This window comes from Eretmochelys imbricata, chromosome 1 (assembly GCF_965152235.1).
Source record: "Eretmochelys imbricata isolate rEreImb1 chromosome 1, rEreImb1.hap1, whole genome shotgun sequence".
NCBI lineage: Eukaryota > Metazoa > Chordata > Testudines > Cheloniidae > Eretmochelys > Eretmochelys imbricata.
The window spans coordinates 223,888,995-223,902,400 of NC_135572.1; the positions used below are offsets into that span (position 1 = coordinate 223,888,995).

A 13,406-nucleotide genomic window follows, 5' to 3' on the forward strand; every position below is an offset into this window, starting at 1 on the left:
CGAACTCTAGACTTCTTACAGATCGGCCCAGCAAGTGGGACCCGAGCCTGAGTGCTGCTGCCTGACACAGTGAGAGGGTGCGGCCTCCCTCTCCACTTGAGAGCAAGGAACCACTGCATTTCCCCTTTGTATTATTTCTCTGTCGTCCCCACTAGTTTCAACTCCTCCCAGTGTAGTGTCATCTGCAAGTGTCACTGCTGTGCTGTTCATTTCCATGGCCAGATCATAGCTGAAGATATTAGATATGACAGGACTTAAGATGGTCCCTGGATCCCCCACAAAGCTCTCCCTGACATGTACACCTTGTGCAGGTTACAGGGCTGCTACTAGCAGGCCAGACTTCTGTACCAGACGTGCACTGGCTACAGAGCTTCCGTGCAAGAGAGATACACACCAGATGTGTTCACCATAAGATACCTTAATACTCCGACAGGTATGGCTGAAGTTAGTTTAAACAAGGTATGTTACACACAGTGTCACCTAGTGGCTGAATAGTATAATACAGTTTAACCTTCCATTACGTTTCTCCCTTTGCGTTCTACATTCTTACCATTTACAACATTTACGTTATCATGGTATCTTTATAGTTCAGCACAGATCAGTCTATTAAGTGTCTCTTGTTAGTATATAGGTCTGTCTTTTAGCCTAGGATAAAATTTTCGGTTTGACTTTTGATACTTTTATATCCTCCTTACAAATATGTATGAACAAAGAATGAAAACACTGTGTGTTGCTTCCAGATGGGGTTTATAGCACAATGAAAAGAAATAAGGAAAAGAGTTAAAGTGTTGCTGGGAATGGTGGGAGTTTAATATACAAGCGTATACTTGAAGACTGCCTCAACCCTTATCTCAAGGCAAGGTCAAGCAACCAGACGGGAGGGGCGGGCGGGAGGGTGGGCAAACATAAGAAACACTAAAAAGCCAAAGAAAAGGTGACCCTTGCCGAAATATAACCTTACTCCTTACCCCACCCATAGGGTACAAAAGAGGTGGTACCAAAGTCCCCATACTACGATCCTCCAAAACGGAACATGACCATAAATTGTAAGGGGTGGGACCAAGGGATATAATTAAACCTGCTAAGAAAAAGAAGGTGGGAAAAAGGACAGGGAAAACTCTGTGGCATACAGAGCTATGGATATGCTTGCCTGATTAACCCCACTAAACATTGCATTGCCTGCACTTGGACTATGGTCTTCTGCTTTCTGATTGCATGATAAGAACCAAGAGAGGGGCGAGGGAAAAAGCCCTAACATCGCTCAGTGGTACTAGTTTTCTAATTACCCAACCCAAACACGTAACAACTTGGTCATCTGGCTTTCCATCAGTAGCAATGACTGCCTGAGGCCTGTTTGGAATCTCTGAGTTTTCTTCCTCTTGTTCTGCATCTGCCATCTGTAGAGTTTGCTCTGTTGATTGTTCTTTCTGAGGTACACTGCAAGCTCCAGCATTTTATCTTGAGTTTATTTGTACTGGGTCTCCTTTCAAATATCCATCTTTCTAGTTCTTCCGCTTTTCTCATGAGGCCCATCATGGCTGCCACACTGAGGTGGAGAACGCTGTTGGTCTTTGATCACATGCACTCTGAATGAGAAGTTTTTCTCTTTGAAAGAGATTTCTGTGGTGAACTGTCCCATGCAATTCAGAATGCCTCCAGTGTTAGTCAGAGCTGTGGCAGGTAGCTTCATCTCTGGGAGGGGTTGAAGGTGATTGTAAGGCCCTTCTGAGATGACTGTTACATCTGCTCCTAAGTCCATTTTAAAGTCCATAGTGTTTCTCTGAATGATCAGTTTCACTCTCCAGGCAGGCTCTGTATCTTCACACAGGATAGATCCAAGAAACAATAGCTCCTGATTGTCTGTCTGGAATATGAATCAATTCCCTGACTGTGTTCATGTGGCAAACAACTGCAAAACGTCCATGTTTCGTGCATTTAATATATCCTGAATGTTTGAGTGGAATTTGTTCCTCTTAGCCAGGGAGTTCTCCCTCTTTACCTCACCAGTTTTATGGTATTAACTTGTTTCATTCAGGCTGTGTTTGTTAACAGCTTCTAATCCATTTGAACAGCAGTGTGTAGGGTGAAGTCTGTTTTGAATTGTAGCTCCTGTGAAGGATTTTTATCTGTTAACCCAATAACCAGCCTCTCTCTGATGTTTTCATGTTTGCTGTTCCTGAATCACAGTTTTCAGCCAAGGCATGCAGAGCTCTTATAAACTATTCAACATTTTCCCCTAGTCCTTCAATTCTCTGGTGAAAACATGCCCTTTCATAAACCACATTTCTCTGAGGGTACAGTAGAACCTCAGAATTACAAACACATTTGAATAGAGGTTGTTCATAACTCTGAAACATTCATAACTCGGAACAAAATGTTACGGTTGTTCTTTCAAAAGTTTACAACTGAACATTGACTTAATACAGCTTTGACACTTTACTATGCAGAAGAAAAATGCTGCTTTTAACCATCTTAATTTAAATGAAACAAACACAGAAACAGTTTCTTTACCTTGTCAAATCTTTTTTTAACCTTTCCCTTTTATTTTTTTACTCTTTTACATTTAAGACACTACTGTACTGTATTTCCTTTTTTTTTCTTTCTTTCTTTTTTTGGTGTCTGGTGCTGCCTGGTTGTATACTTCCAGTTCCAAATGAGGTCTGTGGTTCACTGGTCAGTTCTGTAACTTTGAGGTTCCAGTGTATAAAGTATGCATCAAACAAAGCCAGAACCCTTTCACAGTCATCTTTGTGCCTGTCTTCAGGAAAATCAAAGGATTGAAAGAAATGCTCTGCTTGCTTCCAAATAGGACAAAGTAAACACCATACCTGTATAGCTTCAGTTTCCTTATGGAGTTTTGTAGCAATCTGAAATCTTGCAAAATGCTGCTTCTAGTCTGTCAGTTGTGAAGGTTTGTCAAAGCTGAAGTTCTCTGGTCAACGAAGAGGGAGATGTTGATGAAACCCTGCAACCTGTGTTGCTCTTTTTTCCTGTCTCCATCCTTCATTGCTCCTCCGTCTGCAACATCTGTTGCTCTCTTCCTTCTGTTTTGCTTCTCTGGCACTGCTTAACTTAGGGCACCATGTCACATACACCTTGGACATGGTAGGTGGCAAGGCTGCTATAAGCAGGTCAGGCTTCTGTATCAGACATGGACTGGCTACAGAGCTTCCTTTCCGGAGAGATACTCAACAGATGTATTCACAATAAGATCCCTTAATGCTCTGCCAGGCATGGCTGAGGTTCGCGAATGTAAGTTGTTACATGCAACACCACTTCGTGGCTGAACAGTATAATACAATTTAACCTTCCACTACACTGCCAACGCCCCACCCCCATTAGGCACAGCTCCACCTGCTATTTCAGATGCATTTCACACAGTGACACCAAGCAGGACCCACCTCTGCGCTCTGCCCTGGCACTTCGCACCTGCGCCCCCAGAATGATTAAGACCAGGCAGAGCAGGGCTCCCAGGATAATGCAGATGACCATGGGCACCGTGACTCTTCCACTGTCGGTCAGAGGGCGGCGCGGGGGAGCTGGATGGAAATGAACATGGAAGAGGGAGAGATTATCCTGTGAGAATCTGGGGGGCCCAGGGATCTCCCCAGTCACTCATTGCAGGGCCTAGGACAGCAGGGTAACGGGCTGGGACACAGTCTGTGTGCCATGGGGGCAGCTCACAGGCTGCAGTTTAAATCATGGGCCCTGCCCTGTCAGCTGGAGCCAGCAGACAGGAATTCTCTGGCTCAGCACAGCCTGCAGCTCCCACCCAGGTGTCATTCACCCCTAGATTTCACAGGGCATGTGTAAGGGGACTGTTGGCCCCTTACTAAAACTCGGTGGGGGTGTTTCGGTTGGCTAGCTCCCAGGACCAGAAGGAAGGGGAAGAGTTGATAGGAAAGCAGGACCCTGAGACTGACAGTCCCCAGGAACAATGGGGAGAGGCTGACTGTCAGCCTGACTGACAGGGCGGGCAGGCTAATCAGGGAGTCAGGACAAGTCAGACAGTCAAGGTGGGTCCTGTCCTCCCTGTGAGCTGGATTGCCTGGGTCAGACAGAGTGGGGCCGAGCTACGGAGAGAGCAGGGGCCTGAGCTGAGCTGCGGAGCAGAGCCGCACCAGATCCAGAGAGAACCAGAGCAGCAGCCCCGGGGAGCAGGTCAGTGCTGGGAGCAGAGTCACAGGAGACCTGTGCTGGGAGCAGAGCTGCAGCAACCAGATCCGGAGGAGCCGCAAAAAGCAGCCCAGGGAGCTGGAGGCAGAGCAGCAGCAGCGCTGAGGCAGAGTGGAGCAGGAGCAGGAGCTGGAGCTGGGGCTGGGGCTGGAGCTGGAGCAGTCTGAAGCCAGGTGCGGTGAGGAGCTGAGGAGAGTGAGGGGGACCCTGGGCAGCGGGCCCAGAGCAGGGAGACGCCCCCAGCCAAGAGGCCTGGCAGGCCAGACTTGGAGGGGGATCGTAACCCCGACTGGGCGGGGACGATGCTGGGAAGAAGGGTCCTGCCACCTTCAGCCTGAAGGCGTGTGACCACCCCCAGAGCAAGTGTCCGACCCGCAGTATCCCTGCAGTACAGCCAGGGCCTGGGCAGGAGGCCTGGGACGTGTGAGGAACAGACTGAACTTCCCTTACAGTCCAGAGACGCTGGTTGTGATGTCCCCGTGCCACAGAGCAGGGTGACGTGTTTTCCTTTAACCTTTCCCACTTTTTCCTTATTTTTTAAAATCGATTGCTGTTTAATACACTGTATTTCCTTTGAACTGCATGTAATGATCAGTGGGTCAGGGAAGCATCCAGTGCAGAGAGAGCATCTGGGAGTGGGGACACCTTAGCCCCTGCCCTAAGTGACCACGACAGAGTTGGGGGTCGACCCCCCAGGAATCCTGGGCCCAGCCCTGTCGGGGTTACGAGGACTCTGCCAGACAGGAGCGTGGAAGGGGAGCCCTTGACGTCAGGCAGGCCTCTGGGTAAAGGAAGGGGGAGCGAGGACTCAGATCCCTTCACTAGCCCATTTCACTGGGGTAGTGTATAAGCCAGGAAAGTTCCCCACAATAGTGGGACCATTCCCCTGCTTACTCATGGCAAGGAGCTCCTGTCCTTAGGCTACAGCTTGCAGCTCATCCTCTGTGACCCAGCACCCGGTAAATTTTAACTCTTGATGGGAGCGGGGGATGTTTTACCTGTTCTACTCAGTGATGCTGTCGTCTCTGTCACACCTGCAAGGGGAAAGGGAGGAGAGTTGGAGTCTGGAGCGAGGGGGAGCTGATGTGTTTGTCACTGGGTAGCGTCCCCCTCAGATCTCCAGACATCATTTCTACAAACTCCCTCAGAGCAGGACAGGGTCTGTCTGTTAGTGATTTAGGGCCCACGTCCCCCTATGCTGACTAGTAACAAACCAGCACACTGGGGTCTGTGATGGACGCAGGGGTTATGTGGGCTGATGTCTGAGCCAATATGGCCCCACAAAGCTTCCACCCCACAGCATCCATGATGCTTCTGCAAACAGGAGATGGGAGGGCCTGGCCTGTGACCAAGGGCGGGCGGGCAATTGGACCCATCCTCCTTCCAGAAAATTACAGCATGTAGCAGAAACATCTCCTGTCACTCACCTGAGCAATTCACTGCAACATCTTCCTTGTGACCACAGTTGCTCTCACCCCAGGGCTTAGCAGGACAGTCCCAGAGAGATGACTCCGTCCCTCTGCAATTCAACGTTTCTACCCAGATGGGACCAGTCCCTTCACCAAATGCAGCCTCGCCTGGGACTGGTACAGCAGATCCACAGCCCAGTTGTTTACAGACAACTTTGGCATCCGCCATATCCCAGGAGTCATCACAAACTGTTCCCCAGAAGCCACGGTACCAAACCTCCACTCTCCCCGAGCATCTGTCCTCTCCTCCCACGACACGTAACTTCTCCTGATCTGGAAATGCAGAAACCTCACATGTTACTGGGACAGCTGGGAAAGTCCTTCGGGACCAAGAGTGAGACAGTGAGAAGCAGAAATACCTGTGCAGCTTGTTGAGTTCGGGCAGTCGGCAAACAGGGTCTGAGGTGGTTTCTCTTTTTCTCCTATGCAGAGAAAATGAGTAAGTGAACGGACCGAGAAGAGTGTATGATATAGGAGAGAGTAGGGCTTATCTGTATATTAAACCCCTAAATTTCAGCAATTTTATAAACTTAAATCTAAAATCTATTTTGTTTCATAGCTAATGGATTCGTTCCTCAGTGAATTCTCTGGATGTTGAAATCTTTATTCAGCTCGCTGCTGGTGTGTGCGCGTTTGTGGGTATCTGAGTCTGTTCCATCCACCCTGTGTACAGCTGCTCTTGGCCCTGTTTGAAGGTAAACAGATTTGTCAGCTGAAACACACCCACATTATTGTGAGGATCCAGAGACAAGAAATGGTGGTATTAGAATTGAGGACTGTACCTATTGGGTAATGGGAAGTGGGCACCCGCTTCAGCCCTGAAGGGGTTGGAAAAGCCCTGCAGAGGGCTGGGGCTGGGGAAGGAAGTAAAACCCCAGCTGACTGGGGGAAGTGGCGGAGGCTGGGGGCCACGCCCCAATCAGGGACCAGCTGGCTCTATAAAGGCTGGAGCCAGGAGCCAAGAGAGATCACTCTCTCTAGCTCTGCTGGAGGGACCTGGCTGCAGAGACCTGAATAGAGGACCCAGTTTGGAGCAGGACTGGGGAAAGGCCAAGGGAACTGAGGAGCTCCAGCCTAGGAAAGCTGCAGGCCTGGTAAGGTCTATTAGGTACGGGGGTTGCAGGGGCAGCCACGGGTGGGCAGAGGCAGCAGGTCCAAACCCAACCTTGCTGGTTGGCTCATACTGCAGTCTGCCCCAGGGTGCAGGGACTAGCTGGTGACTAGAAGGAGCCTACGACTGAGGTGAGGTAGGGATAGCGGGTGGGGGGGTTCCCCTGGGAGGGGGAGACCCAGAACTGTGGGGTACTGCCAGGGGGCAGCACCCAGTGAAAGGGGCACCAGGGTCCTGGAGGGGACACGGGAGCCAGCAGCAAGGCGAGACAGGGCTGAAGAGGGCGCTCCGGCGGCTGGAACGCTAAATCCCAAGGACAACCAGCAGCAGGCGCCGCTGGTGAGTCTGTGCCCCGGTTACAAGGACTAAATGAGACTTTAGATCTGAAACAGACTCTCACCTATACGCACAGACCCCCTTTTTGGGAATTCTGATCCTGACCCAGATTTCACAGCCTGGGTGTCAGGAAGCAGGGGCTGCAGCAGAGCTAGTCTCCAGGCTACTTAACGAGCGCAGCTGGACTGTATCAGGCTGCCTGACTGGTCATACTGCCTGATTGGTCAGCAGTCCAGCGCTTGAGTCCAGCAGCCACACCAGCATTCAGCAACTGCTCAGAGCATTTCCCACAGCTAAGAGATCTCATTTTCCTGTCTTGTTCACAGTCGTGCTGTTGCCTTGACCCCAGACTTACCCCTTGCCTTGCTCCAGGTAACCTGGTCCTGACCCTGAGCTCCGATTTCTGCCTTTGGCTCTGGCTCTGACCCTTGGCTCCAATTTCTGGCTCCTGCTCTAACCACTGGATATGACTCCTGCTCCAACCACTCAGCATGACCACTCACGTCCTGTTCACTGACCTTGGGCCCATCTCTGATTGTTCATCCCAAAAGTACAGCCACAGAGATTCCCAAATGATGCTTGCTAATGGGAGGCATTTGCAGTGGTGCTGGAACAATTTTTACAGTTGGGGTGCTGAAAGTCCGGTCCCCAAACTTTTTACCTTGCCCCTTCTTACCCTGTCTGTGCACCCTCTCCCCCGAGTTGAGGCCAGGACTGGGCTGTGGATCGGGGTAAGGTGACTCAGGCTGGGACCACACCTTGTGGGGTAACAGCGGGACCCCGTGTCTGGGACCAGCAGTGGCGCGCGGGGCCGGCAGCCAGGACCCCATGCAAACTGATTAACCCCTTGCACCCCAAGTTCCCGTGCCTACGGGCATTTTTAGGCTCTCACTAGATGATTGCACCGTGTAACACACAGCTTGTATGAATAACTCCCATGTTTGTTTTCCAGATGCTGTATTGAGAATTGACAATGAAAATATGTCTGTCACTACTGTGAATGTAAAACTGTCTCTACTGAAAAGTAAATACATTCAAACTTTCTATCACACCCTTTCAATGAGTAAAAGATGGAGTGGGTGTGTGCACAGACAGTTTCAGAATTACCACGGCAAGAAATATGGGTCTCTTCTGCTCGGTTATCACAGGACTGCTGTTTCCATATGCCTGATGGGCACTGCCAAAGGGACCTGTGCTGCTCACTGCATACAACATGGTCCAGCCACGTGGGACCAGAACCTGCTCCATATGCCAAGTCTCTTGCAACCTGCCCTCCATCCCCACAGTTCAGCTGTTTGCAGACAATTGCTGGGGTGACTCCAGACATCTGATTGGAGCAAACACTGCCCCACGTCCCATTGTAGAAAACTTCCAGCCGCCCAGCACAATCACTGTCGCTCACCAGCCTCAAATCCGTGAATTCTAGAAGGAAGTGCACAAAAAGGGAATTTAAATCGTCTGATTCTGAAATGGACTGGGGTGAAGAGTGAAATCCCAGTGATTGCTCATCCCAAAGTATAGCCACATCATTCTGCAGGAGCAAGTGCAGAGAGAATCACTCTAAGAATGAGAGACTCTCCTGGACACCATGGGACTATTAAAAATACAATGGTCACCTTTGAAAAGTCACCAGTTTCCAGCAGTTACACACACAGACACCTGCAATACAGCAGTGACTGCCCTGCCAACACTAGAGAAATGCTGCGATATCTCCAATACTCCTGGGTGGGAACCGATGGGAAATGGTGACTTTCTAATCATGACCCCAGTCGGTAGGTAGAAGAGTAGAGTGACCATATTTTCTCAAAGGGAAAACGGAACACCGCACGGGGGGCCCGACCCCCAAACCTCCTTTCCTCTTCCCCCCCTCCAAACACATGGGGCCAGCCTGAACGCACCCTGCCTCCCACCTGTGCGGGGTCAGCGCGAGGCCCCATTCTTCCATCCCACGCACACAGCGGCCGAAGACCCCTGCTGTCCTCCTGCGTTGGGCTAGCATTGCCACTGTCCCCCCTCCTCCCACATGTTCCTCCGCACTCCGCTAGGGGGCGCATCCCATTTTTTTGGGAAAACTGTGCACGTGCCCAATTTGCTCTTCCCAACTCGTGATCCGTTGGCAAGAGGAAACGAAAGAAATGCCCGGTTTTCCCAAAACAGTCGGGACGGCCAGGGCAGGCTTAAAAAAGAGACTGTCCTGGCCAAAACGTGCTGTATGGGCACCCTATAGAAAAGACAGTGAGGGAGAGGCTCTATCATCCTCGGCTCTCTCCTCAAATGTCTGCCCCCTCCAGTAAATCCCCTGGTAACCAGGCTCACGTGAGCATTCCCGGACCAGACCTGAGCAGAGAACTCCCGCGTCCTCTTTGTGTCTGCAGTTGTGCTGGCCCCAGCCCCGGGAAGGACACGCCCAAAGATCGGATTCGTTCCCAGAGCAGTTCACATCGTCCAGCCAGATCTGCCCGGATCCTTCCCCGTAATGAGCACAGACAGTTGCATTGATGGCGCGTCCACATCCCAGTTGTTTGCAGACCACATTGGAGTCTGACAGATCCCAGGAATCATCACAGACCGTCCCCCAGCTGCCATTGTAATACATCTCCACTCTTCCAGCACAGCGACCTGCCCCATTCACCAGTCTGATCCGCCGGCTCCCTGTAGGGATAGATCCCAGCTGTTAATATGCAATATGATGATTATTAAATAGCTTCCATGCAAATCAATGATGATGCTACAATGGCTGAGATATTGAAATGCTTTTTAAAATCTGTCTTTAACAAGAAACACAGAAAAGGAGAAAAGCTGAATAAGGAAATGAGGAATACTTCTTACAGAGCACTATTGATAAACAGCATGTGAGTGTAAGGGCCTAATTCTGAATTCCTTACTCATCAGAGTAATCCTTAAGGGACTCGTCATATGGGTCAGAGCTATTTGTGAGACTAAAGGTTAGCGGAAACAGCCCTTACTAAAAATCTTGAATATTCTCAAACAACTCTTAAATGATAAGCATCAAGGTGTTCAAGGAATTATTAGGCAATTAATTTATCCAAAACCAAATATTCTTTTCAATTGTTATAGAATGGGGAGGGGGTGACACTGGCTGACCAGGTCATGCTAGAGTGTAGTTAGATCCGTTCACTTGTGTAGATTAAAGTAATGGTTAGATGTATACATGTGTATTCAGATGTTTAAACTTTATGAAAACTAGTGGAAAGTTATGGGTATTGTTTTTGCATGTCTATTGCTGTCATAATGTAATGCTAAACATTTACATGATAAATACACTTGTAGCTAAATAACACACCAAATAAATGTTGTGAAATGCTAAGGATTTAAGGACTTTAACAGGAAATGCTAATTTCAAAGGAAATAGCCATTATGAATAAGGTCTGAGGTCAAAAATCTAAGTGCATTTCTCACTCCCTGTCATCAAAGGAAAAGCCCACCTGGGTAGATTGTCAGCTTGTTTTCTGTGAGCTTATGTTCTTAGGTGAGAAGAAGATATAAATATGGATTCAAAGAAAGATCCTGTATCTCTGGACTGCCTGGATTCTAACAGAGAAGAATAACTGAATGAGAAGACAGAGATCCCCAGAGTTATTCTGGGTAGCCCTGTGTGATGGGATGAGCTCCCCACACTAGCCTTGTAAGAGCTGGGTTGGGCCAGGTGGGCCCAATCAGCTAATTATGCTGCAAATGGTGGAGGTTTAGGCCGGAATCAGCTGGTTAGAGAGTCTCACCTGTTCAGGAACACGTGGGACCTTTAAAGCCAGGAAGGTGGCTCCGGGTTGGGCTGTTGGGAAAGACTGCAGTAAGGCAGACAGTAGTCATGCACTGGGAAGAGGGAGGAGTGTATGAGGGCTGCAGGGAGATAGTCTGTAGTTATTCCCTGGGAGGAGGATTCTTGGGGCTGGCACACCCAGAGTGAGGGGGGGAACCAGAGTATAGGAAGCAGTCATACAATCATAGAAGATTAGGTTTGGAGGCCACACCCTGCTCAAAGCAGGACCAACCCCAACTAAATCAGTCCAGGGAAGGAGCAGTGTGGGCAGAGAGAGGAAGCCCAGAACTGCTGAGCTGTCCCTGGACTGGATCCCAGAGAAGAGGACAGGCCTGGGTTCCCCTATCAGCCACTGAGGGAGTGGCACCAGGGCAGTGAATGGGAAGACAGCCTAGGACTGTTGATGGATTGAATCCCATCAGGGGGAACACTGAGTGACCTAGCTGGAGGGCTAAGTTACAAAGAGGATGCTGCAGGTCCTGGAGCAAGAGGAGCTGCAGACCAGAGTGAGAGCGATGGTGTGCAAACTGTGGATGGGCATTGGCCTCGAGAGATAATCCCCAGAGTAACCAGGAGGAGATGCCAGACTGGCAGTGAGTGGAGTACCTCACAACACCCTGTAAAAGACTTTGGGGAAACTGACAGTTTATTACATCACTGCCACCATTTGGAGTTACAAACTGATTTCCCTGTTGTTATATTTTACCTGCTATAGCCTCTCAATAACCCTCCTTCTTTCTTCTTAGCTAATAAACCTTTAGTTATTTACTATAGAACTGGCTGCCAGCGTTCTCTTTGGAGGAAGTTCTGGGTGACTGACTGGTCTCTTGGGACTGGGAGAAACTTGGTGTGGTGTGATGTTAGGATTAAGTGACATTTTATCACAACTTTCAGTTTGTCTGGGTGGCAGGTTAGGTGGTCTGTGACTCCACAGTGAGACTTGTATAGTGATCCAGGAGTTCACGTTTGTGATTGGCTTGATGAATCATAGAATATCAGGGTTGGAAGTGAGCTCAGGAGGTCATCTAGTCCAACCCCCTGCTCAAAGCAGGACCGATCCCCAATTAAATCATCCCAGCCAGGGCTTTGTCAAGCCTGACCTTAAAAACTTCGAAGGAAGGAGATTCCACCACCTCCCTAGGTAACACATTCCAGTGTTTCACCATCCTCCTAGTGAAAAAGTTTATCCAACCTAAATCTTCCCCACTGCAACTTGAGACCGTTACTCCTTGTTCTGTCATCTGCTACCACTGAGAACAGTCTAGAGCCATCCTCTTTGGAACCCCCTTTCAGGTAGTTGAAAGCAGCTATCAAATCCCCCCTCATTATTCTCTTCCGTAGACTAAACATCCCCAGTTCCCTCAGCCTCTCCTCATAAGTCATGTGTTCCAGTCCCCTAATCATTTTTGTTGCCCTCCGCTGGACTCTTTCCAATTTTTCCACATCCTCCTTGTAGTGTGGGGCCCAAAACTGGACACAGTACTCCAGATGAGGCCTCACCAGTGTCAAATAGAGGGGAACGATCACGTCCCTCGATTTGCTGGCAATGCCCCTACTTATACATCCCAAAATGCCATTGGCCTTCTTGGCAACAAGGGCACACTGTTGACTCATATCCAGCTTCTCGTCCACTGTAACCCCTAGGTCCTTTTCTGCAGAATTGCTGCCGAGCCATTCGGTCCCTAGTCTGTAGCGGTGCATTGGATTCTTCCGTCCTAAGTGCAGGACTCTGCAGGCGAAATCTAATGATAGAACACACCACCAGTTTGGGGTATCTGCCCTTTTTTTTTGAGTCTGCCCTGAGTTAGTCACTTACAGTGGTGAGCCACTCCAGACAGCATGACAGCAGGTACCAGAACATTAGAGAAAAGTAGACTTGGTACCACTTTATTTTACAAATAAAGGGAAAGACAGGCAAATTGGATCTGTGTGTGTACAATAAAGTCCCAGACACTTAGTGCCTAATTCTACTCTGCTAAAATCAACTGTGAAGCTCCCACTGACACAATGGGAACAGAAATGGGCCCTTAATGTGCTGTAGTTACCCTGCAGTTGGAATGGGCATGAAAACTATCAGTGCAGTAACGTACAGTGCATGATATAGGGACATAGTTAAAATATCTGTTACTTGTTTACTTTTACTGTTGGAACTTACTGTAAATATATACTAGCAAAAAGAATAGAATTATCTTGTACAATAGTCATGTACAACCAAGAACAATGAAAAAATCCCATCACAGATTTTTTTTTCGTTTTTTTTTTTTTTTTAAACCTTTAAATGAAGGAAAATTGCAGTTATAGGATTAGGACTTCACAAGGTCACATTATAAAAGCAACTTTGATGTACTTCCTCAGTGACAGAGGGTTAGATCCACAAAGGAACGTAGCTACCTAACTGCCTCTTTATAAATAGAATCATAGAATCATAGAATATCAGGGTTGGAAGGGACCCCTGAAGGTCATCTAGTCCAACCCCCTGCTCGAAGCAGGACCAATTCCCAGTTAAATCATCCCAGCCAGGGCTTTGTCAAGC

The 13,406-nt window shown here is 48.9% G+C and overlaps 2 protein-coding genes across 2 annotated transcripts in view; one reads left to right on the plus strand and one right to left on the minus strand.

Annotated features, from left to right (window-relative positions):
• LOC144269822 (scavenger receptor cysteine-rich type 1 protein M130-like) overlaps positions 1–13,406 on the plus strand; it is a 547,202-nt gene that overhangs the window by 393,792 nt on the left and 140,004 nt on the right. The gene's annotated exons all lie outside the window — the stretch shown is intronic.
• LOC144258351 (scavenger receptor cysteine-rich type 1 protein M130-like) overlaps positions 1–13,406 on the minus strand; it is a 68,378-nt gene that overhangs the window by 8,939 nt on the left and 46,033 nt on the right. The window contains exons 8-11 of the mRNA XM_077806816.1: positions 9,430–9,744; positions 8,200–8,514; positions 5,175–5,240; positions 3,402–3,539 (exon numbers count right to left, since the gene is read on the minus strand). Coding sequence (XP_077662942.1) covers positions 3,402–3,539; positions 5,175–5,240; positions 8,200–8,514; positions 9,430–9,744 — 834 coding nt within the window. The remainder of the gene's footprint in view (positions 1–3,401; positions 3,540–5,174; positions 5,241–8,199; positions 8,515–9,429; positions 9,745–13,406) is intronic.